This window comes from Erinaceus europaeus, chromosome 4 (genome assembly GCF_950295315.1).
Source record: "Erinaceus europaeus chromosome 4, mEriEur2.1, whole genome shotgun sequence".
Classification (NCBI taxonomy): Eukaryota; Metazoa; Chordata; class Mammalia; order Eulipotyphla; family Erinaceidae; genus Erinaceus; species Erinaceus europaeus.
In genome coordinates, this window is record NC_080165.1 from 130,674,838 (window position 1) to 130,701,429 (window position 26,592).

The following is a 26,592-nucleotide window of genomic DNA, read 5'->3' on the forward strand; positions in this document are numbered from 1 at the left end:
GGAAGGCTTTTCCTGTTTATGCTTTTAGCTTTACATTGAGATAAATTTGTGTTTTAAATTGAGTTAAAGAAGTAACCTTTCTTTAATTTACATAGAATATTTTGGAGGACAGGGTATAGAGAGTGGATGTTGAGTTTTAAATCAACTAGCTTTTAAGCATCTGGTTAGATGATTATATGGCTTTTTCTATTACATACTGATGTCATGAATTACATCAGGAGACATTTTAATATTGAACTATACTTTTATTCCTGGAATGAACTGTACTTGGTCATGGAATGCTATTATTTTAATTTACTACTACATCCAATTGGCTGAGCTTTGCACTATCCTTAGTAATTGTAAGATTTTAAAGCCTTACATCATTTATGTTAAATTTTTATTTACTCATTTCCTAATAAGGAGAATTTAGTCATGCATCTACTGGATTGTTGAAAAAGTCATGACCCATTTTTGCATAGAAAACCAGAAAAAATACATCATGACTCTTCTGACAATCCAATATTGCCTTTCGAACTGCTCCACTTAGCCTTGGATCATCTCATTGTCTGTTTAGATCCTATAGACTTTCTCCCAAATCATAAACTAAGGGACACTGTGATTTCTTTTTGTTGTCTATTCACTGATTTAATAGCCAAAATAAAGTAGAAAGATCAGGATATTTATCTCTCATAAACTCTCATAAATTGTAGCTTTCTAGTTAATGACTATGTGATCTAACTCATTTTCCAAGCAAGGCATCTTGTCATTATTGACAGTTTTTTCTTTTTCTCTGTATATTTAGTCTACCAAGATATTGTCTCTTAACAGAACTTAAATTTCCTCTCTATTTGAACATATGTCTAAATTTAATTTTGTATGTTATAATTATGTCTGCATATATAGGATGGAGTGGAAGAGCGAGAGAGAGAAAATGTCAATGTGGATATGTCTGAGAATAATTTTATTTCCTCATGCTCCCTTCACTTCACTCTTGCAGTGATTTGTTTTCCCCTGGACACTCTCAAGATCTGTCTTCCGATGTAGTATGAATCACCTCTGCTTTGATATTGACCTTTTTGGTTTTGATCACCTTGGTGTATTTTGTTCACTTTGTATATTTAGATTCATGACTTTGTTTTTTGACTTGGAATTTTTAAAAATTAAATTAAATTGATTTATTAGAGATAGAGGGAAATTGAAAGGGAGGGGGAGACAGAGCGGGAAAAGACAGAGAGACACCTACAGTCTTGCTTTACCACGTGTGAAGCTTTCACCCTGCAGCTGGGAACGAGGGGCTTGAACCTGGGTCCTTGAGCACTGTAATGTGAGTGCTTAACCAGGTGTGCCACTGCCTGGCCCCGGAATTTTTTTTTTCTTAACTAATGTCATTCAGGTTGAATCCTGTTGAGTTCTTCCATTTTCTCTTTAGGAAATCAGTAACTTAAAATTCTTTATTTATATTAGTTCTACATTTTTGAAATTCATTCTTTATATCATTTACTTTTTTTGTACTATCTGATCTAATTTGTTACTGTTCCTTGCTGTTTTTTTATTTTATATGACAATTTTATTCTTCTGATTCTTGTCAGTTTTTGCTTACCTTTGCAGATTGTTTTGCTGCTTCTTTGTTTTGTTTTTTAATTAATACAATTTTTTTAATAAAAAGGAAACATTGACAAAACCATAGGATAAGAGGGGTACAGCTCCACATAATTCCCACCATCTGAACTCCGCATCTCATGCCCTCCCCTGATAGCTTTCCTATTCTTTATCCCTCTGGGAGTATGGACTAGGGTCACTATGGGGTGCAGAAGGTGGAAGGTCTGGCTTCTGTAACTGCTTCCCCGCTGAACATGGGCGTTGGCAGGTCGATCCATACTCCCAGACTGTCTCTCTCTTTCCCTAGTGGGTTGGGGCTCAGAACTTGTATACTTGGCACCCCAAAACTGTCCCTGGTGTTACATGTATTGGCCTGCACCCCTGGACCTTTTCTACAATTCTCTTATATAATAAACAAATATTTATAGAAATAATTAAAATTGTGTCTTAAATACATGGTCTCCCTTCCAAACTTTTTATTATCACATGTAGGTATTATATGACTTTGAGACACAGAAAACTCTAAGCCTCCAGGCTGTATTTGATAATGTTTTCCTTTACACAGGTTGTTAAGTGTGTTATGCTGTAACCTAGATACTCTTCTCCTATTAGAAGCTCAGTATCAAGTATCTGAAATGTTACTACACGCACAAGAAGAAAATACCTTGGAGGCCTCTGAAAATCAAAGGTAAAACAAGCAGAAAGCCTGTTAATATGAAATAATTAAATAATTATTTGAAGATGCTCTCTTAACACAATAATTTTATTGTTATTTAATGTTTATCTAAATTCAGTATGTCCAAATAGTGGTAGACTAAAAAGAAGTTGAAAACATAAATGTCACAGAATGCTTATGATAGGTATTCTTTGTACTTACAAAGTACAATGTTCTGACTTTTCTATTTTGTCTTATATCTTAATTAAGCCCTAATTTTATTGTTTTGACATAAAAATATTAATTTTATTATGAGGTTGCATTACCTTTATATTCAGGCTACATGTGTAAAATGACTCTCTGAACAAAATATTTGACTCTTTTCTGTTGTGGAAACACTCTTTATTCTTTTAGTAGTGTTAGGTCAAGATCATAAATTATGATTATTATAAAATGAATTTGTAGTAGCATCCTGACTTCTTTTTTCTAATACTATATCAAACTTATTATCAGTTCTGTTTATCAGACTGTTAATGAGTATATATTACATACCTGGTATTGCTGTTCTATCTGCAACCTTACTTATTATTTTAAATTAATTAAAATTTTTTAAATGTGAGGGCCAGGCGGTGGCGCACTTGGTTAAGCGCACACATTACAGTGTGAAAGGATCCAGGTTCAAGCCCCTGGTCCCCACCTGCAGGGGGAAAGCTTCACGAGCGGTGAGGCAGGACTGCGGGTGTCTCTCTCTGTCTTTCTCCTTCTCTATCTTCTCCTCTCAATTTCTCTGTCTCTATACAAAAATAAATAAATAAAACAAAAAATTAAATGTATTTTGTTTTACTTTAATGAGAAAAAAAGATATGTAGCAAAATAGATAAACACACACAAACACACACACACACACACACACAGAGAGAGAGGAGCACTGCTCAGTTCTGTTTTATGGTTGTGTGAAGGATTGAACCTGAGACTTTGAACCAATATGCCATCTTCCCACCCTGTATCAGCAACTTTTAGATAGCAAGCCTTTATCTTTGCTTGGTCTTGGACAATTATAAGTGACTATACTACAGCTGGTATAATGAAGGCTTAATATAGAAATTGATACCTGCAGGAAGTAGGGAATTGTCCAGAAGCAATGTTTACACTTAAGTTTAAAGCACTGGTCTAGAATTTAAGAGAAACTTGCTTAAAAATACGACTTAAATTTGTGTGATATCTTAGTGCCATTTCTTTAAATGCAGTATCTTTTCAAGATTTAATTTAATTAATCTACTTATAGTATATATTATTATATATAATATCTCTATATTATATATAATGAATGAGATAATTATTAGCCTTCTAGCAAAGTTACCAAATGTTATATATTTATTCTACAGGGATTTTATAATTGATGCCCTATCAGTTGAGAGAAATCATGTTCTTGTTAGAACAAATATTGTTGGTGGACCAATGGAACGAATTTTGCCTCCAAGGACACTGGAGAAGGTGAGTGAGACAAAGAGGGATAGCTTTTCTTACATATTTTGAACCAACTTAGTCAATTAATGCCAAACTATTAAATGCAGAATCACAAGAGTTCAACATTTGTTACTAGAAAAAAAAAGTCACCATAGCAAAACATGATGCAAGTAAACATTTTCAGATAAAATCATATTTCTCATGGCAAGGATTCATAATGCATGTCTGTGAAGTTAGGTTTTGTTTTAATACAAAGTATTCATTTTCCTTTGTGTCTTAATTTTTTTTAACTTTCAATGTTACTCTTTTTCATTGCATGACAATATTATTTTTATATTTACTTGGCAGTACTTTTTCTTCCATCAGTACTCAAGAGTATAACTTTCTCTTGAAGTTGATTTGATTTTATGTTGTTATTAAGTACTTTACTTTGTCTCTCTGAGAAATATGAAGTAGAAATATTTGTCAGCATGAGAACAAGTTTTAAAATACTTCTTCTGAAGTCTACAATTATTCTTTCATGAAAAAAACACCATAGTCATCATAATTAGTACTTTGCTAGAACATTTTGCCATATATTTTATCTTCAGTGCTTATGTTGTTTTTTATACATTTTGTTTTGTTTACCATGCAGTAGAATACTAAATCATAATATCAAGTTGTTTGGGGCTACCTAGATGCAATTCTAGAATTTATAAAACAAAAATGGATTTATATTAATTATCTTCATAAAAACTTAAAATTCAGTATTATTATAAACTTTTATAAAATCTTGTGTCTTGCTTTTCTTAGGGTAATAACCCATATCCTTGGCCAATGTTTTCATCATATCCTTTACCAAATTGCTATCTGTCAGAAGTTACAAAACATGCTCATGCTGATATAAAAGGTAAGATACTTTTCATCTAAGATTAATTACTGTTTTTATTGTTATTATGTGAAAAAAATGATTGAATATTGTAATGGGAGTTTAATTATAGTTTTCATTGAACCTGTCTGCATGGATGTGTAAGCCAGTTTCTTTTGTAATTTCTTACTAAATATTTGTATGATTCTGAAGAGTTCTTACCAGAATTTTTTTTTTTTTATTTTAAAGAAGGAGGTATTGGGGGCCGGGCAGTGGTGTACCCATTTAAGTGCACATAGTACTAAGCACAAGTACCTATACAAGGATCTGGGTTTGAACCCCCCCGCTCCCCATCTTCAAGGGGGACACTTCCCAAGCAGTAAAGCAGGTTTTTAGGTGTCTCTCTCTCTCTCTCTCTCTGTTTCCCCTTCTCTCTCAATTTTCCTCTGTCGTATCCAATAAAATGAAAAAAAAAAAATACCCACCAGGAGCAGAGGATTCATAGTGCCAGCATTGAGCCCCATTGATAATCCTGGAGGCAAAAAAAAAAAAAGGAATTATTATTTTTTTTTTTCACTAGAGTACTGTTAATGGGTCCAGGGGTTGAATCTGGGACTTGAGAGCCTCAAGCTTGAAAGTTATTTTGCATAACCATTGTGCTGCTATCTTCCTATTCATGAATTAATGAATGCATACAACTTTATACAAATTACTTTGTACAATTAATTTTGGCTATACAGAACTTTATTTGATACAATAATTTTACTTTCTGTGTGCCTTGCCTAATCCCAGTGTGTTCAAAACTTGAAATAAGACTATGTAAATGGTACTCATAGAATAAGGCTGGAGAGAGAATTTACCAGATTGGGAGCAGTCAATACCTTGGCACCCCACATCCAAGCTGCTGCATATTGGAAAGAGCTCCAGTTCTGTGGTGTCTCTCCCTCTTCCTGTGTGTCCTTCTCTGTTTCTGTCTCTTAGTTGAATGAGAAAAAGTCAGTCTAACTAGGGGATGGATCGACCTGCAGACTCCCATGTTCAGTGGAGAATCAATTACAGAAGCCAGAACTTCCGCCTCTACACCCCCAAAAGAATTTTGGTCCGTGAGTTGGGCGGTAGTGCAGCGGGTTAAGCGCACGTGGCGCAAAGTGCAAGGACGGACTAAGGATCCCAGTTTGAGCCCCCGGCTCCCCACCTGCAGGGGAGACCCTTTACAGGCAGTGAAGCAGTGTCTATCTTTCTCTCCCCTCTCTGTCTTCCCCTCCTCTCTCCATTTCTCTCTGTCCTATCTAACAACGACGACATCAATAACAGCAACAATAATAACTACAACAACAATAAAAAGACAACAAGGGCAACAAAAGGGAAAATAAATAAAGATTAAAAAAAAGAATTTTGGTCTATATTCCTAAGAGGGGGAGAAATAATAGGGGAAGATGACCAAAGGGCTCTGAACTCCCAATTTCATCTGGACCTGGAGAGAGAAAAGGAAATTAGGAAGGATATTTGGAAGTAGCAGTAGGTGTAGGTGTGACTTAGAAAGGAAGAGAAGTCAGGGCCATAGGGAAAAAAAGGCAAACATGTTCAGCAGAGAAGCAATTACAGAAGCAAGAACTCTTACCTTCTGCACCCCAAAAACAATCTTGATACATATTCCCAGCAGGGGGGAAACGATAGGATGAAGATAAGAGGACTCTGAACTCCAACTCCATTAGTACCCAGAGAGAGAGAAGGAAAAGAAGAGGGATATATGGAGGTAGTTATGTTGTCATGAGAGACTTGGAGGGGAAGAGAGGATTGGATCAGGGAAAAAGGGGGCAACTATGAATGAATGTAGACAGATAGTTGTAGAGATGATGGTTGGCTCATGTCTACAACCTTAGGGGAACTGTGGTGGATTGCAGTGGGGAGACTGAAGATTCAGAACTCTGTTGGTGGGAATGGTGTAGATTTAAACCCCTGTTGACATGTAATTTTGTAAAATAAGAAATTAAAAAAGGGCAAATAATAAATGTAGACATATTTGTAGATATAATAGTCAATCCACATCTGCAACCTTGGGAGAATTACTTTAGTTTTCATTGGAGGGAATGGGGATACAGAACTCTGGTGGTGGCAATGGTGTGGAATTAGACCCCTATTATCTTATAATTTTGTAAATCAATATTAAATCACTAATAACTTTTTTAAAGTCAGCCTGAGGCATTAAAGAGATAAATATGTGGTCCGGGAGGGAGCACAGTGGCTAAGGCACTAGACTCTCAAGCATGAGGTCCTGAGTTCAATCCCCACCAGCACATGTACCAGAGTGATGTCTGGTTCTTTCTTTTCTCCTTCTATCTTTCTCATAAATAAATAAATAAATAAAATAAATCTTTATAAAAAAAGAGATAAATATATGCCTTGCTCAATAGTGCATAAGAAAAACATCCTTCTGAAAAAAATAATGTTTAAAGCAAGTCATAAAATATATGTGTATTTTCTTAATGGTAGTGCTCAGTTTTGGAAGTGAAAATAGCAGAGAGACTAGAGAAGAAAATTAGACCCAAAGAATTATGAACAGTTTCAAATGTTTGCAAATAGGTACTTGAAGGCAAAAGATGAGCCTAGGTAGGTGAGCCAAGTTCAGCCACAATAAGGCCAATAGAGCTCAAATTCAGATGTTTAGATTTTACCCTCAGTATAATGAAAGCTCACAATGTTATGACCAGAGAACACTGAGATAGATTATCAAACTTTTAATTTGGAAAGTTAATTCTTTTTCACTATTCTGGGTTGACTTTTAATTTATTTATTTATTTTTACTGGTGATTTACTAATGATTAAGAAGATTGTAAGATAAGGGGGTACAATTCCCACCACCAGAGTACCCCATCCCCTCCACTGGAAGTTTCCATATTCTTTATCCCTCTAGGAGTATGGACCAAAATTCTTTATGGGGTGCAGAAGGTGTAAAGTTCTGGCTTCGATAATTGCTTCTCTGCTGGACATGAATGTTGGCAGGTTGGCCCATACCCCTAGCCTATTTCTGTCTTTCCCGAGTAGGGTAGGGCTCTGGAAAGGAGAGACTTCACAACACATTGGTGAGGTCATCTGCCCAGGGAAGTCAGGATGGTATCATAGTAGCACCTACAACTTGGAGGCTGAAAGGTGGTAAGATATAAAGCAGGACAAATTGTTTACTAAACAGAAACCCAAAGGAAGGAATAGAGCAGATTAAATTAGGGGTCTTCATGTGAGAAGAAGCTTAGGAAGTCTATTTTATGTATGCTCCAAGGGGCCTATGACTTTAGTAATTTAGTAATTTTTGCCTGAGCATGATAGCTAACATGAAGATGGACTAAAAATATAGTCTAGGAAGATGGTGACAGTTTAGAATAGAACTAGAAGGCTGGACTAGGGCAAAGAGTAGCCACCAAACATGAGGAAAGCGTATAAATACCACTGACTGCTTACCCCAGAAATCTGAGCTATGGCCCATATATATTCCTATTTAGCACAGGAGCCTGTGTAACTCTGAGTTGACTTTTATACGTAGTTGGAGACAGAGATGCAGAGAGAAAGGGAAAGATGCCACAGGACCTAAGCTTTCTCCAGAATGGTGGGGGCGGACTCAGTCCTGAATGGTGTACATAGCCAAACAGGCACAGTATCCAGGTCAATTGTCTTGTCATCCCAGGGAAGTTCATTCTGACAGCATCACCATCTCACTCCATCTCACTTCAAATACTCTCAAATATGAGGGTCAAGGAGATAACATGGTAAAACACAAGATGTACATGCCCAAGGCCCCAGAGGTTCCACACCTGTCTCCAGTGGCACCCTAAACAAGAGCTGAGGGTTGCTCTGCTCTCTCTCTCCCTCTCCCCCTATTTTTCTTTCTGTATATCTTTCTTATAATATATAAATGAACAAACCATCTTAACAAATAAATAGGGGGGCAGGGGAGACAGCATAATGGTTATGCAAGTGATTCTCATGCCTGAGGCTTCAAGGTCCAAGGTTCAATCTTGTGTGCAACCATAAACCAGATCTAAGCAGTGCTCTGGTCTCTCTCTCTCTCTGTGTGTCTTTTCTTTTATTTGAATAAAATAAACAAAGTATTAAAAAATAAATAAATAAGGAGGGGGAGGGGAAATTAGAAAAAGAACACAAGATTAGTTTCACATAGGTTATGTTCTATTTAGTATTTTTTTAAAAATAAGAAATTTTTCTGTGAGGCTTCACACTATCTTTCTTTACATTTGTTGCTCTTAATTAATTAACAGAAGCCACCAATTGTTGTTGTTATTTTTAGCCAGTGTTTGAGATATACATTTTATATTTCATGACTTTGTACAAGCAAAAATGATACCTGTCTTGAGTCTACCCAGAATTTTGGGAAATATATTGTGAATAATTTTCATAGTTGTCTTTATAATGTACTATATGTTTTTTGCTTTTTCCTCTTGTGTAACTGCTAATTTCAGCAATGTGGGAATGATATTAAGCCTTTTAAGAAGAAATTCTTGAGAAATACCATTTTGCATTTATTCTTTAGTGACTCATGTATTACTGTTTTTTTAAATATATATTATTTTATTTATTTATTGGATAGAGACAGCAAAAAATTTAGAGGAAGGGGGATATAGAGGAGAGAAATTTTAGAGAGACACCTGCATCCCTGCTTCACCACTCTTGAAGCTTTCCCACAGCGTGTAGGAAGTGGGGGCTTGAACCTTGTCCTTGCATGTTGTAACATGACTCAGTCAGGTGTGCCACCACCTAATCCCAATTCATGTCTTTCTGTATACCCAGAACCAACCATTCTCTTTGTTCCCTAACTTACTTTCAGTTTTTTAATTTATTTTATTTATATTTATTATTATTTTTATTTATAAAAAGGAAACATTGACAAAACCATAGGATAAGACGGGTACAACTCCACACAATTCCCACCACCAAAATTTCATATCCCATCCCCTCCCCTGATAGCCTTCCCATTCCCTAACCCTCTGGGAGCATGGACCCAAGGTCATTGTGGGATGCAGAAGGTAGAAGGTCTGGCTTCTGTAATTGCTTCCCCACTGAATATGGATGTTGACAGGTCGATCCATACTCCCAGCCTGCCTCTCTCTTTCCCTAGTAGTGTGGGGCTCTGGGGAATTCCACTTCTTTCTTCATTCTTGTTGATTACTTTCCTCACTGTACCTTTTCTTTCCTTCTTTTCAGTTGAGGTAATGTTTATTTTACATGAAGTCTTTCACCTACCTTCAAATCATGTGTTAGTCAACCACCATATTATCTCTTTCATATTTAAGATCTGTCCTTTGGGCCCACCTTTCTTCCTCACTACAACCCCATTTCTGTCCTTTTACTGCAAAACTGAAGTTGCCTAATCTTGTTGTTCCAATGCTTTCATTCTCTGTTGTGCCCACTTCAAAACCAGTCACGATTTTGCTCTTAGTATCCTTTCATGATTGAATTTAGTTGTCAGGTTTCAGTACTTATTCTACTAGTCATAGCACTAAACTTACCACTTAGCACTACTTTAAAAAAAAATCAGTGATTCAATATTGATTTACAAAATTATAGATAACACAGGTATAATTTCGTACTGTTTCCACCACCAGAGTTCTGTATTCCCATTCCTTCCATTGGAGGCTACAGTAGTTCTCCTAAGGTCACAGGTATGGGTTGACTGTTATTTCTGTAATTGTCTATGTATTTTTTAAAATATTTATTTATTTTTGAATAGAGACAGAGAGAAATTGAGAGGAGGGGAGGAGAGAGAGAGAGAGAGAGAGAGATACTTGCAGCCCTGCTTCACCACTCATGAAGCTTTCCCCCTGCAGGTGGGGACCAGGGACTTGAACCTATGTCCTTGTGCACTGTAGTGTGTACACTTAACCAGGTGCACCACCACCTGCCCCCTCTGTCTATGTTTATATATATTTTAGCACAACTTTTGAAAAAAACACTACCTTAATTTGATTTCCAGAAAAATACATTCACTAATATCCTTCTTTAATTTCTGGCCAATTCCTCTTTGTCCTCTTTCTTGGATCATTCACCCCTCAGATGTCAAAACTTTGGAGTGCCTCAGGGCTCATGTTTCAGTTTGTCTTTTTTTTTTTCCCCTTTACTACCTGTGATCACTCTTGGAAGGATTTCTATCTAGTTTCAGAACTAAAGTACTATCCTATATAGTTATGATTTTTCTGCTTATATCTTTAAACCATATTTCTATCCTGAACTCTTGAGCTTATATCTGTCTACTTGACACTTCTGCTAGGAAGGTTAATAAGCATGTCAGACTTACCTAGTCCAAGACAAACTTCTGATATTCTCTGAAAACTGACTCCTTTAGTTTTCTGTCTTATTTCAAAAATGACAACTTTGTGCTTCTAAAATTTTAGGCAGGAAACCTGAAGGCATTCTTTGTCACCATTCTGTCTTCATACCCCATTACCTAGTATATTATCAAAAACTCTGAACTCTACATTTCACAAATAAAAATACTATCACTCATCTCCTACCACTCACCTCTTGCCTGTATTGCTGTAACATGCCAAATGTTGTTACCTGATGTTCTCAACATGACTGCCAGGATTATGATGTTGAGACGTGTGTTGGAATCATGTTTCTCTTCGAATCAGTCTTCTGGTAGTTTCCCTATAACCTATAAGGCTCAACATCTGAATAATAGTATCATTCTCTACTTAACAGCACTAATACTTCTTTCTAATGATAGAGTACCAGTGATTAATCTAGGAGGTACCTCAGAAACATCTTTTAATAGATTCATACACATTCTAAATTGAATAGGAATCAAAAATGTATCTTTCCCATATCACTAATATATCCTTGGTTCAGTTGTCATAGTAGGATAGCAAATTGTGGGAGAGGAAAAACCTGAAGCACGTCTAGCATTCTATTTACCTAGGAGAATTAAAATGCCTATTGTCTCTGTGAACTCACTGAAAAAAAAAATGGAGCTGAATACATTTTAATAGGTAGAAGTCTAAAATAAAAGTTATGTTCTTGATTAAATATTATCCAATAAATAAAACATTAACTGTGCTCTTTAAAAATTACTATGCCTAAGGTAAGAATGCCTTTAGATATAAAAGGTTATTTTCAAAAGCAAGAACTCATGTACTTTTCACTCAAATGCTTTTTTTGATTTGGAAGCAATGATTCACTGGATCTGATAGGTGTTATTTTTGTCATCGTGTGAACAGAAGTTTTTTTAAGGTATTGTTTCATTGCTGTGGAAATAAAATGACTTTGGTTGTGTGCACATGATGACATCCACCTCATTTGTCTCCCAGATCTGGATTTATCCTCCTTGCTACAGTTAGCATCTTGTCATCTGTTAAATTACCTCCTGTTAGCTCATTGGCATCAGTGTTAGCTATTAGATTATTTATCTTCATCTGCAAATAAGAATCTCGAGACAGCATCTGGTTTGGTTATTTTTTTCCCTGTGCACATTCTTTAAGGTCACCACCTTAAAAATGTGAAATCCTTGGGAGTTGGGTGGTAGCGTAGCGGGTTAAGCGCACATGGCGCGAAGCACAAGGACCGGTGTAAGGATCCCGGTTCAAGCACCTGGCTCCCCACCTGCAGGGGAGTTGCTTCACAAGCAGTGAAGCAGGTCTGCAGATGTCTATCTTTCTCTCCTCCTCTCTGTCTTCCCCTCCTCTCTCCATCTCTCTCTGTCCTATCTAACAACAACGGCATCGATAATAACTACAATAATACAACAAGGGCAACAAAAAGAAATAAATAAATATTTTAAAAAATGTGAAATCCCTTCAAAAGCTTAGATTATTATGTTCTATTGGCATATTTATACATTAATGTGTGTATATGCCTTATGCACATACATAATTCACATACATGTAAATATATATATAAATACATTAAATATTTCTCATTTTCTAAAAGTTCTTTTTGATCAGAATATTATCTGTTTCCTATATTCAGGAAGTTTAGCAAGAAATGTGCTAGTGCAGTACCATACTGCTACTTGTGCTTAAGATAAGAGTTGGACAAAAGATGGAGCTGGACAAAAATATTGTCTGATAGTGTCAGAGCAGAGAAAAGGACTAGAAAGTTGGATTAGTGCAGAGAGTAGCTCCCATTTTTGAAAAAATAATCTATGAATAAAATTAACTGTTTACCTTATCTACCTCACCCAGAGCCTATGTATATATTTATATTTAGCAAAAGACCTTGTGTTACCTCTGAGTCCCAGTTGGTGTGAGCTCGTGCAGTTCATGGCCCAGCCGGGAACACTGCAGGCGGTACTCATTTCAGGACCAGTCTTCCGTGAGTGTCAGAATAGGATGACCCAGGCTCTCTTCATGGATTGGGGCAGTTCCCATCACTGCTACTTTATGGTGAGGGCAAGGTCCAGAGAGTTGCCTTTCCTCCACCTATGAATGACACGATGAGTTTATCCGTCATTCCTCCTTCTCCTTCTGGCTTATCTCACTTTGTATGATTCCTTCAACTTCTACCCCCTCCAACTAATGTGGGGTAAGGGGGAAAATTTAATTAAAAAGAATATTTCAAACAGCAGCCATTGAGCAGTGGAATCATTCATGCATGTTGCCCTGACACAGTCCCTCCCAGATTAAACATTCACATGCAAATTTCTTCATGAACGTGTCTTTTCATTTCTCTAGACTGTATATATTAGTTTCATTGCTGAGTTCTGTAGTAAATATGTCTTTAGTTTGAGATGTTATTTCACTTTAGTTTGAGATGTGTTTTTCTAAAGCAGCTAATGACATTTTATTGTCCAACCCACGGTATGAGTATTCTGACATCTCCACATTGTCTTTGACATTTGTTGTGATCAGATTTTTTATTCTAGTTTTGTAGATATGAAGTGATTCTGCATTATGTTTGATTTGCATTTTCCCAGATATTAATGTTCAGCATCATTTCATGTTCTTATTATTTATATAACTACTTCAGTGAAATGATTTTTGAATTTGCAGTTAGATTGTATTTCTTTTTTATATATTTATTTATTTTCCCTTTTGTTGCCTTTGTTGTTTAACATTGTTGTGGTTATTGATGCCGTTGTTATTGGATAGGACAGAGAGAAATGGAAAGAGGAAGGCAAGATAGTGAGGGGGAGAGAAAGATAGATACCTGCAGACCTGCTTCACCGCTTGTGAAGCAACTCCCCTACAGGTGGGGAGTTGGGGGCTCAAACCGGGATCCATACACTGGTCCTTGTGCTTTGCGCCACGTGCGCTTAACCCGCTGCGCCACCACCCGACTCCCATATTTGTTTTTTATTATTTAACTTTAAGTATTATTTCTGTCTCCCTCTCTCTCTCTCTCTCTCTCTCTGTCTTTTGTGCCTCCAGGGTTGTTGCTGGGGGTTGGTATTTGTACTATGAATCCACTGCTCCTTGAGGCTATTTTTTTTTCTCTCCATTTTATTGGACAGAACAAGGAGAAACTGAGAGAGGAGGGAGAGGGAGAGAGAACGACACCTGCAGACCTGATTCACCACCTGCATGTGGGGAGCTGGGGACTCAAGCCAGGATCCTTGCACAGGTCCTTTCGCTTAGTTCTATGTGTGCTTAGCTGGGTGCTCCACTGCCCAGCCCCCTGAGTATTCTTTCTATATTCTATAATAGATACAAGTCCTGTCTTAGATGATTGAAAACTTTCACACCTTAAAATTCATCAAGTTTGTGTATTTGGTTTATGTTTTTCTGATGATGTTTCCATTTCCTGTAGGGCAGGAAATGTCTATTTACAAGACTGTTGCCACCAGTGTACACGTGCACATCTGGAGTTGACAGGTGTTAGCACACCAGATTCCCCACCTCTTCCTCCACCATAGCACAATGGGACTCTACCCATCTTTTTCAGTAGTAATGCATTTACAAAGCTCCTTAAGCTTGACTTCCATATACTTTATTTGTAGATGCCGTTGTAATAGTTATTTTATCACTTACAAGTGCTACTTTATGCTTTTGAAGAGCCTAAAGTTATGTGCTGTTAGTTTATTTTCACAACTTGAAAAGGATACACGTAAAATTCAGTCTTGATTCTGTGATTGCTTCAATTTTAATTTCTTATAGCTTTAGTATCTTAACTTTAGTGCTTCCTCTACTACATTTCTATTTATCTGATAGGAAATTGATTTCTTGCCTGACAAACATTCTCTTTCAAATACTATATGAAAGAGTACATTCCATGGCTTTATAATCATTTACTTTAAGGGAACATATCAAATCTTTATAGTCAAATTATTCTGATATTTTTAATTAGTTATTTTAGATAGCATTGCTTCTATATGAGAAAGCAGATCATTTTACAGTTCATAATGTGTGAGATATAAATAAATCTGTGTAACATTTTTCCTTGCCTCAACATAAAATTATTTTTATTTGTACAAATTTAATTAGAAAAAGAGGGAGGATGCCATAAAATATTGAAGTGAATTCCAGTAGAACTTGTTCTTTACAGTTCATAAATTTTTAGCTCTGAAGGAGTTCTGTTTAAAATATATTTTGGATAAACAGGCTGTGGGCTGCTTAAAAGTCTATGAGGGTCATATGTTCCTGGGTTAAGACTGTGAATTAAGATCGTTGTCTTAAATCCTTATTATTTGTGTAGATTTGGCACGTCATCAAAACACAGGTAAAATTCAGATCATTTACAAGTTTATGTATCTATATGTTGAGGAATGGAAAAGACTTTTTGATAGGTATTTTTTTTTAATTTTTTTATATTTATTTTATTTATTTATTCCCTTTTGTTGCCCTTGTTGTTTTATTGTTGTAGTTATTATTGTTGTTGTCATTGTTGGATAGGACAGAGAGAAATGGAGAGAGGAGGGGAAGACAGAGAGGAGAAGAGAAAGATAGACACCTGCACACCTGCTTCACCGCCTGTGAAGCCACTCCCCTGCAGGTGGGGAGCCGGGGTTCGAACCGGGATCCTTATGACAGTCCTTGTGCTTTGCGCCACCTGCGCTTAACCCGCTGCGCTACAGCCCGACTCCCTTGATAGGTATTTTTATTGATCAATTTGTTTTAAACATTTTTTTAGTTACTGTTTATTCCACTATTTTAAGAAGTAATCATTGCAATGTATTTTGGTCAATAAAGAAACAAATACTAATAACTACATTTCTAAATTATACATGGAGCTAAAGCATAAGACTAGCTTTTTTTTTTTCCCTTTTGGTCTCTGGAATTACAATTTTACTGAATGAGCACTGAAGGCAATGGATATCATAGTTACATTCATATGATGTCACCATAGTTTATCTTTTCTCACAAAACATGCTGATATTAGGTTAAGTTGTTTGCCTCAAAAGAGGTTTAAGCTTAGCCATTTCAACTATAAATACTATTATTTTTTTATTGACACTCTATCGTCATTTTAATAAAGCACTTTTCACTAATCTGTATGATTTTCATTAACACATTTTCATATGCTTGATGGGATTAACTGTATTCACTGATGCAGCTTCTTGCTGACACTTAGAGATTTTCTGTATTTGTAATTTGCAAATGGATGACAATTCATTATGTAGTGGTAGACGAGGATAGTTTTCCCTTTTCTATGGCCCTTTGGTCTAATAGTTAAATAAACATAAGACAGATCCACAGGAGGAAAGATATTAAATTCTTATATCTGGGAGTTTCAAGAAAAAACATCCTAACACTTGAAAGGAACAGGTAGGTTTTTCTTTTTAATTAGTGATTTAATAGTGATCAACAATACTGTGAGATAAGAGGGGTACAATTCCACACAATTCCCACCACCAGAGTTTCATATCCTGTCCCCTCCATTGGAAGTTTTCCTATTTTTTATCCCATTGAGTGGTGGATTTTGTTGCCTTTATTTAAAGAACAGTGCCTATGGATATGGTTTATTGCATCAAAGCACAGGGAGGTAGGGAAGGATGGAAAGGATGCTGGGATCTTGACACATGATAGTGGAAATGGACTTATGTTGTGGGGTAGAGTGTTTTGTAGGCACCTGTCATACGGAAATGAGAAATTATAACCATGTACTGTACTGTAAACCACTAACTTCAATAAAATGATTACCATTTGAAAAAAAAAGGTAGTGTCCATTTTTGGCATGTAGTCATGTTAACTGTGGATTAGTTTGATTTTTCCAGTGCAATTTGTTGGTATTAAATTGTCATTACTTTGTCGTTAATTTAATTCTGTTACTAAGGGTGTGACCCTTCTGGCACTTCTGTGAACTATCCTTCTAATTAAGGAGGATTCTTCATTCTGTATACATTGCAAGCAATCCTATGTATAATCTGAGCATTTCTCCTTTTACAGTTTCTAATTGTTCCTTGCCTAGCCTTGTGAAGTCTCATTCTTCATCTGCACAGCTGACTATTTAGTGATCAACTTGGCAAAGACTTGAGCAGAGGTTTTGGACATCTTCTCTAATACTCTGATCCACAAACTTCAGTATTGTTATTTGTCGGGCCTTAACCCAGCCCCCCACCCCCACAGGCTCTGCTCCATCCTCCATTGCTGACACTGTGGCCTATTTACATAATTATCATTTTGCCTGAAAGATCCCCACCTTTGATCTATCTTCTTTCTACCTCAAGACCCACCCTGCCTGCAAGGTATTAATTAATCCCACCGGTTAAAACCTTCACAGCAGTTGCTAAGGGATTTTCTACCTTAGCCTGCTCTTTGCTTTTCTCCACCCCCTTTCCTAGCCATTTCCTTTTCAACTTGCCGCTTCCGGTTCTAATAGATAAAAGCGTTGTCTCTGATCAATAAAGATACTTTGCGTCCTGCTCTGCCACGAATTCCTTGTCTCTCTTCTGCGTTGCTGAGTAAGCAGCAGCCCAGGTTGGCTCTGGTCGAGTTCTCTCCAACCCAGAGAGCAGATGCCCAGGAAGAAAAACCCTCACACTAGCCGGGCAGTTATTCTCTTTGTACTTTGACTTTTATCTCTCAACTCCGTAAGAACTGAGCAGGAACACCATCACCTCACCCCCACTCCATTTCCAGAATGATGATTGAAAAAAAAAAACAACCTGGAAAAAAAATTATAATAGTAAGCAGGACCAAATATGGAGTGTCAGGCTTCAGGTCCCAGCATTAACCTGAAGTGAAAAGACACACACTCACACACATAATACACTGAGCAAGAGTTCCCTGAAAAGCAGCATCCAGGAAAGTTCTCCACTGGGAACTCCATGAAGGCAACCCCAAACCAAAATTTGGGCTCCTATTATTATTGTTTAGTTCAGCTCAAAGCAAACTAGCCAAGTATAAACAGGTCAAACAAAATGCATGTTCTATGTGACTGCCATTGGGCATGTTGTATGTGACTCCCATTCCATCCCAGGACTGTACAGACATCATGTCACCAACCCTACATATTTATTGTTCACTTAGTTATCATGACCCTTTGCTTAGAGAGACATGGTATCATCAGAAGGTACAGGTCAAACTTCTTCCTATGGGAACTTTGACCCTCCTTTCCCTGACAGCATACACCTGTCTTGCTCTAGGCCGGAAAACCTAGACCATAGCCATTCTCTGTACATAATTATTTCATATATATATAATATTTATTTTCCCTTTTGTTGCCCTTGTTTCTTGTTGTTGTTATAGTTATTGTTGTTGTTTTTGATGTCGTTGTTGGATAGGACAGAGAGAAATGGAGAGAGGAGGGGAAGACAGAGAGAAGGAGAGAAAGTTAGACACCTGCAGACCTGCTTCACTGCTTGTGAAGCGATTCCCCTAAAGGTGGGGAGCTGGGGGCTCAAACCAGGATCCTTAGGCCAGTCCTTGCACTTTGTGCCACAGGCACTTAAGCCACTGCGCTACTGCCCAACTCACTGTACATAGTTATTTCTAGGGTCCTTTCATTTCTTGTTCCCCACAGTGAAGTTCAACTCTTTAGTTTTCTTTTACAGGGATGTGTCAGTTTAGGGGCCAGGCAGTGATGCAGCTGGTTAAACACATACATTGCAGTGCTCAGGGACCCAGGTTCAAGCCCCTGATCCCCACCTGCAACTGGAAAGCTTCATGAGTGGTGAAGCAGGGCTGCAGATGTCTCTCTGTCTCTCTTCCTCTCTGTCTCCCTCTCCCTTCTCAATTTCTCTCTGTTTCTATCCAGTAATAAATAAATAATTTTTTTTTAAAGCCCAACTTTGTCACCAATTTGGGCTTAAAAAAGAGGTATGTCAGTTTATATGTTCTGTTGACTATTGTCTGAAAAGCAGTTGTTCAATAATAGGTTTAATCTAATTCTGTAGCTGTTTATGGCAAAAGGACACATGTATCCCAGCTACTCTATCATGATCACCAAGTAAAAGTGCTTAATGTTTTCCTGATTATAAGCAGGTAGTTTGGGAAACAGACATCTGTTCATTGTTTATATTCATTCTACTCACAGAATCACTAATGTAGTGATGTAATCCCATGTAGAGTTCTGTTCCTGTATCCCATACTCAGGATTTCATTTTGTTTTTATCTAATTCTCTATGTCCAAGAGCCTTTGCTAAAGTATCACTTGATCTTTCTCTAATTTTCTCACACATTATGCTTAAAATTAGGAGGAATGTTAGCTAGAGGGAATGGAAAAAATCTTAGATTTGATTTTAGCCTACATTTACATAACACCTCTGGAAAAGGGGCCTTTGCCTCTCTTCACTGTTTATGACTGAACAGGTTTGTTTAGGGGAGATATTGAAAGAGCATGTGGCAACAGATCCAAATGGTACTGACAATTTGAGCATGTCAGTACTGACTCTACAGTTTCAAACTCCCTTTTTTAAAAAATTATTTATTTATTTAAGAAAGGAGACATTAACAAAATCATAGGATGGGGGGGGTACAACTCCATACAATTCCCACCACCCAATCTCCATATCCCATCCCCTCCCCAATAGCTTTCCCATTCTCTATCTCTCTGGGAGCGTGGACCCAGGGTCGATGTGAGTTGCAGAAGGTGGAAGGTCTGGCTTCTGTAATTGCTTCCCCGATGAACATGGGCGTTGACTGGTCGATCCATACTCCCAGTCTGCCTCTCTCTTTCCTTAGTAGGGTGAGTCTCTGGGGAAGCTGAGCTCCAGTACTCATTGATGGGGTCTTCAGTCCAGGGAAGCCTGGCTGGCATCCTGTTGACATCTGGAACCTGGTGACTGAAAAGAGAGTTAACATACAAAGCGAAACAAATTGTCAAACTCCTTTTTTTTCCCCCCTAAACTACAGGATACTTCTCATAAAACCAGAAATGGGGAAGAAGTAAGAAGTTATTGTTACTCTCATATCCAACAGTGTAATATACATACATGCTTTTCAGCTGAGATGAGGCATAGTCAGGTTGGTATGACCATGGACCATATAAGTCTTTCAACACTGTATCAACTTACTAAATACCACCCCATCTCTCCTTTTTTTCCCGTGACTGCCACTCCACCACTCCTGGCAGCCATTTTTTTTTTTTTTTTAGATAGAAGATGAGGGCTAGAGACCGACAGAGGAGAGACACTGCTTCACCTCTTTACTACTCATGACTTTTCCATTCCCCAAAGTACCCTCATGTGGTAGTTGTATATGGCAGTGTGTTTACCCTGCTGGGTAAGCCACCAACCACACCCCCCACACGGACTTCCCTTTTTTTATTTTCTGATAATGAGGACTTGTTTTAAAGTTCTGTAATGAGTGATTTTTCTTTTCTTTCTTTCTGTCTCTTTTTTTAATTATCACTTTATTAAGTTAATATTGATTTACATGACTGTCTCATGAGTTTAATTCCACATTCATCCAAGATGAGTGTAACCACACCTCTCTTGTCAACTGTCCTCCCCAGTCCGCCATAGAGCATTTGATCTTCTACCGTATCTTAGCCACTCACCGTCCCTGCCCCCAAAGTCTTCTAAACTGCTGCAAAAATTACTTTAATCTGTAATATCTCTGGCTTTGTTTCATAGGTACTGCCTATGAGTAAGGTTATTTGTTATTCATATTTTTCCTTTGGACTTATTTCACTTAACATGATTCTCTTCAGTTCCTTGTACATTACCATAAAAGAGATTTCTTCATTTCTTGTAGTCAAGTGGTATTCAATCGCATATGCTACAATTTCCTTAACCATATGTCTGTTCTTGAGCACTTAGCTTATTTACAAATTTTGACTGTTTCAGTTAACATTGCCACGAACATATACGTGTACACACGTTTGAATATGCTGTGTGTGTTCTCTGGATACAAGCCTAGCAGTAGGAATTGCTAGATTTAATGGTAGGTTTTTTTTCTAGTGTTCTGAAGAATCACTAGACTTTTTTCCATAAGGACTGGGCCAATTTACAGCCCTGCCAACAGTTAAAAAATGTCCTCTTTTCTCTACATCCTTGCCAGAACTTCTTTCTATCCTTTGTAATGTATGATACTCTCTCAGAAATGAGACAGTAGTTTATTGCTAACTTTATTTGCATTTCTCTAATAATAGGTGACTTTAATTATTTTTCATTTCTGTATCCGTGCTGACCATCTGACTATCTTCTTTCATGAAGAGGGTTGTTTTTCTATTGCTGGACTTTATAAGTTCTACATATATATGTATATATATGTACATATATATCTATTAATTTTTGATATATGACATGTAGTATCATAAATGTATCTTTTCCTTTTGGTTATGGTTCCTTTCCTGTGAAGAATATTTTCAATTTGAAGTATTCTCATTGGTTCATTTTTCCTTTTGTTTTCCTTGCTGTTAGACTGCAGTCTTTGAAATCACTGTTTTATTTTATTTTATTTTATTGGGGGGAGGTTAATGCTTTACAGGACACTTGTTTACATATGAGTAAACTTGTGTGTATATATATATACACAAATACATTTTATTTATGTATATATATGTATATATATATAAATACATTTTCATTCTAAGAACTCTCATGAATACATGGTTATATATAGTATATAGTATTTATATATAGTATATTATATAGTATTTATACATAAATATGTATATATATATATATAAATACATTTTCATTTATGTATTTATATCTATATGTATTTATATAGATATAAATACATTTTCATTCTAAGAACTCTCATGAATACATGGCTATTACTATCTAACTTTGATTTTTCACTTTTAATATTATTCTCATGAAATGCTTCTATTTTCCGAGGCTCACTCTGTGGTATATATATATATATATATATATATATATATATATATACACACATATATTCACGGTAAAATAATGAATGTTGTGGAATAAACAGTTTTTCTTAAGAGGAAATAGATGATTAATTTGATGGTTAATTTTTACATTTATTATTTTTTTTCTTCAAAAAATATGAGTGAGTAGAGAGGTCACAGATAGCATAATGATTATATAAATGTTTTTGTGCCCGTGATTCTAAATTCTCAGATTGAATCCCCAGCACCACCATAAGCCATAACTGTGTAATGCTCAGGTTAAAAGGGATTTTTTTTTTAACTTGCACTTTAATATATGTGACGAATTCGTGTGCAAAAAAGCATCAGTTTACATAATGAAATTTTAAAGTCTGCATTGGTAAACCAAATATTGGTCATGCTTGTCTAAAAAGTTCAAGAATCATGGTGACAAATTAATAAGCCATTTTATGAGCTTTTAAATAAAGTAGTGATCTATTTTATGTGCTATTAATAAATCTGATAAAAATCAATAGATGAGAAAGATGTGATTACAGAAGTCTGTTTCTTTTTTTTTTCTTTCAATATCATATATTTGTTTAATCATCGTGACTGAGGGTTAATGGTTCACAGTGCTGTTGTTGACATCTGGCTGTGACTTCTCATTTTCCTATGAAATTTCTCTGTAGAACCCTTTCACCCACAACTTAGGACCTTTTACACCCTCAGGAGCCTAAGGTTCTCTTCATCCCTCTCCCTTCCCGCCTCTCCCTAGAGTTTGTTCCTTTGGTGCAATACGGCATGCCCAGTCCGAGTTTCTGTTTTTGTGTTTTCCCTTTCTAGCATTATTTATTTTATTTTATATATTATAGGACAGATAGAAATTGAGAGGGGGAGGTGAGATAAAGGGAGAGAAATACCTGCGATATTACTTCATCACTAATGAAGCTTTCCCCCTACAGGTAGGGGCTGGGGGCCTGAAGCAGATCCTTGTGCACTGTCACATGTGTGCTCAGTCAGATGTCTTTATTTCTTAAGTTCCACCTGTAAATGAGATCATTTGATATTTGTCCTCCTCTTTTTGTCTTATCTCACGTAATATGATGTCTTTAAGTTCCATCCAAGAGGAGATATGAATGTCTTATATAGTCTGTATATATTCTGGAATTTTTTAAATTTTAATTTATTTAAAAAAGGAAACACTGACTAAACCATAGAATAAGAGGGGTACAACTCCACATAGATCCCACCACCAGAACTCTGTATCCCATCCCTTCCCCTGATAACTTTCCTATTCTTTAACCTTCTGGGAGTATGGACCCAAGGTCATTGTGGGATGCAGAAGGTGAAAAAGGTCTGGCTTCTGTAATTGCTTCTCCGCTGAACATGGGTCAATCCATACTCCCAGCCTGCCTCTAGCTTTCTCTAGCGGGGTGGGGTTCTGGGGAATCGGAGCTCTAGGACACATTGGTGGGGTTGTCTGTCCAGAGAAGTCTGGTTGACATCATGCTAGCATCTGGAACCTGGTGGCTGGAAAGAGAGTTGTATTCTGGAATTTATACTGCTTCCACGTTTAACTTTAATACCTATTTTAGCTATATTGTTTTTATTCATTTCCTGATATCTGCTTAGTATTGAAAATTAAAACTTATTTTTAGTTTATCTATTATTTCTTAATAAAATAATATCTTTCTATTAGACAGTGATATTGGTAAACTTTTACTGCGCTTCAAGATGTCTGATAAACAAATTGAATGGATTGAAAATTGCCGAAGACAGTTCTGCAAAACGATGAAGACCAAGCCTGATATAATCAGTGGAGGTGGTAAGTGCACTCGTTTCATTGGTCTGTTCTGTGGAGATTTTCTATGACATTTATACTGAGTGATGTATTTTATGAATATTTCTTTTTAAATATTTGTTTATCTATTTTCCCTTTTGTTGCCCTTGTTTTTCATTGTTATTGTAGTTACTATTGTTATTAATGTCATAGTTGTTAGATAGGACAGAGAGAAATGGAGAGAGGAGGGAAAGACAGAGGGGAGAGAGAAAGATAGACACCTGCAGACCTGCTTCACTGCTTGAAAAGCGACTTCCCTGCAGGTGGGGAGCCGGAGGCTCCAACCAGGATCTTTACGTGGACCTTGTGCTTCATGCAACGTGCGCATAAACAGCTGCGCTACCGCCCGACTCCCTTTATGAATACTTCTTTTTTTAATTTCTTAATTGGGGAATTAATGTTTTACATTCGACAGTAAATACAATAGTTTGTACATGCAAAACATTTCCCCATTTTCCACATAACAATACAACCCCCACTAGATCCTCTGTCATCCTTTTTGGACCTGTATTCTCTCCCCACCCACCATAGAGTCTTTTACTTTGGTGAAATACACCAACTCCAATTCAGGTTCTACTTGAGTTTTCTCTTCTGATCTTGTTTTTTAACTTCTGCCAGAGAGTGAGATCATCCCATATTCATCCTTCTGTTTCTGACTTCCTTCACTTAACATGATGTTTTCAAGTTCCATCCAAGATGGGATGAAAATGATGAATTCACCATTTTTAATAGCTGAGTAGTATTCCATTGTGTATATAGACCACAACTTGCTCAGCCACTTATCTGTTGTTGGACACCTGGGGTTGCTTCCAGGTTTTGGCTATTACAAATTGTGATGCTCTGAACATGGGTATACAAAGATCTTTTGGGATGGTTGTGTTGGGTTCCTGAGGATATATCCCCAGGAGAGGAATTGCAGGATCATAGGGTAGGTCCATTACTAGCCTTCTGAGAGTTCTCCAGACTGTTCTCCATTGAAGTTGGACCAATTGACATTCCCACCAGCAGTGCAGGAGGGTTCCTTTGATCCCACAACCTCTCCAGCATTTGCTGCTGTTACCTTTTCTGATGTATGACATTCTCACAGCAGTGAAGTGGTACCTCATTGTTTTCTTTATTTGCATTTCTCTGACAATCAGAGACTTGGAGCATTTTTTCATGTGTTTCTCAGCCTTTTGGATCTCTTCTGTGGTGAATATTCTGTCCATGACCTCTCCCCATTTTTGGATGGGGTCATTTGTTTTCTTTTGGTTGAGTTTGGCAAGATATTTTTTTATTTTGGTTATTAAACGATGAATACTTCTAGTCTGTCTGAAACTATGTAACAATGATCTCTGAAGTCCATTCTGAAAAAAAACCACATACTTTCTCTTTTTAATTAAGAAGTATTGAGAAGCAGAACACTATTCCTTCTTTGTATGTGTGACAGGTTCTACCAGATTTTAGCTGGATGTACCACAGTGCTATATATATATTTTAGACTTCTAAGACAATTTGTATGACAATTTTTTAATACCACATTTAGAAATTAAATTTAGCAGTTCTTAAGGATATTTTGTTTGAGGAGGAATTTATGTTATTTAGACTAGCAAATAACTTTTTCATATTCAAATACTAACATATGTATTTTTCTCTAAAAACAATCATATTATTTAATACTACTTTTAGTGGAACAGATGTAGTAATAAAAAAAAATCTAATGTGAGGGCCGGGGAAATAGCCTAGCCCTGGTTAGAGTGCTAATGTGTATGCCTGAAGCTCCAGAGGTCCCAAGTTAATCGCTAGTACCATCTTAACCCACAGCTGAACAATGCTTTAGTCATCTTTCTTTCCTTTTCATTCCCTATGTTTCTCTCATAATAAATCTTTTTTTTTCTTTAATGCTCAAAGCACTCACCAAACTCAACAATAAAAAGACAAACAACTCCACTGAGAAATGGGGAGGGGGAAGGATTTGGTCAAAGTCTTCTCCAAAGAAGACATCTGAAGTACCAACAGGCATTTGAAAAAACGTCCCATGTCACTGATAATCAGAGAAATGCAAATATATACAACAAAGGGGCTGGGTGGTGGTGCACCTGGTTAAGCATATAAGTTCCATGTGTGAGGATGTAGGTGCGAACTTCTGCTCCCCACCTTCAAGGGGAAAGCTTCACTAGCAGAGAAGCAAGTACTGCAGGTGTCTCTTTGACTCTCTTCCTCTCTATCTCTCTACCTATCCACCCCTAGTTTCTCTCTGTCCTACTATAAAATGTCAAACAAACAAACAAAACCAGAAGAATGGTTGCTAGGAGCATTGGATTAATTATGCAGGCAGGCTCCAAGCCCCTGTGGTAAACACACATAAACACACACACACACACACACACACACACACACACACGAATACTATGCAGCTGTTAAAAATGGCAAGGCCACCCCTTGTGCAATATTTGGTCAGAACTCGAAGGTCTCATGTTGAGTGAGATAAACCAGAAAAAAAAAAACCAATACTAAATGATCTCACTTATAGGTGGTACTTAAGAAAAAAAGGATTATTAGGAAAAACTTACAGGAAAATTTAGATTAGATGTGTTATACTACAGCAGTGCAAATGACTCTGGAGGGAGGGTTTGGAAAGAGGTAAAGACAGCTTTGCAATCTTGATATACCCATATGTCAGCAACCATTATGTAAACCATTAGCCCCTCAATAAAATGGAAAAAATTAAAATGTTTATCATAGCTAGGGGAAATTTTTCTAATGTCAATATAAGTCAAATTTCTTGAAAATCATAATTTAAAATGGTCACACTTTATGTTTTTCACGTTCGAGTATAAAATAAGTAATCAAGCTATGTTTTACCTCCTAATATTTGTAGTCTCTATTGTAATTGTGTATTTATCATTGGTTATATAATAAAGAATATTTAAATGTAGGGTTTGCACATATCAAAGGTATAAATAAAATTCAGAGAATTCCTTGGTAGATGTTCAGTCTAAGTATAATATATAAATATGTAATTTCTGAGTTGCTTTTAAGGACAGTGATGACAAAAGGAAA

At 36.7% G+C, this 26,592-nt stretch overlaps 1 protein-coding gene across 5 annotated transcripts in view; it reads left to right on the top strand.

Moving 5' to 3' along the window:
- The window catches only part of TBC1D32 (TBC1 domain family member 32), a 216,890-nt gene that overhangs the window by 130,716 nt on the left and 59,582 nt on the right, over nt 1–26,592 (top strand). For all 5 annotated transcript variants that reach the window (XR_009549601.1, XM_060190530.1, XM_016187340.2 and 2 more), the window contains 4 exons: nt 2,147–2,269; nt 3,622–3,730; nt 4,496–4,592; nt 23,410–23,535. Coding sequence is in view for 4 of the 5 variants with exons in the window: in XM_060190530.1 (XP_060046513.1) it covers nt 2,147–2,269; nt 3,622–3,730; nt 4,496–4,592; nt 23,410–23,535 (455 nt within the window). In the remaining variant the exon portion in view is untranslated. The remainder of the gene's footprint in view (nt 1–2,146; nt 2,270–3,621; nt 3,731–4,495; nt 4,593–23,409; nt 23,536–26,592) is intronic.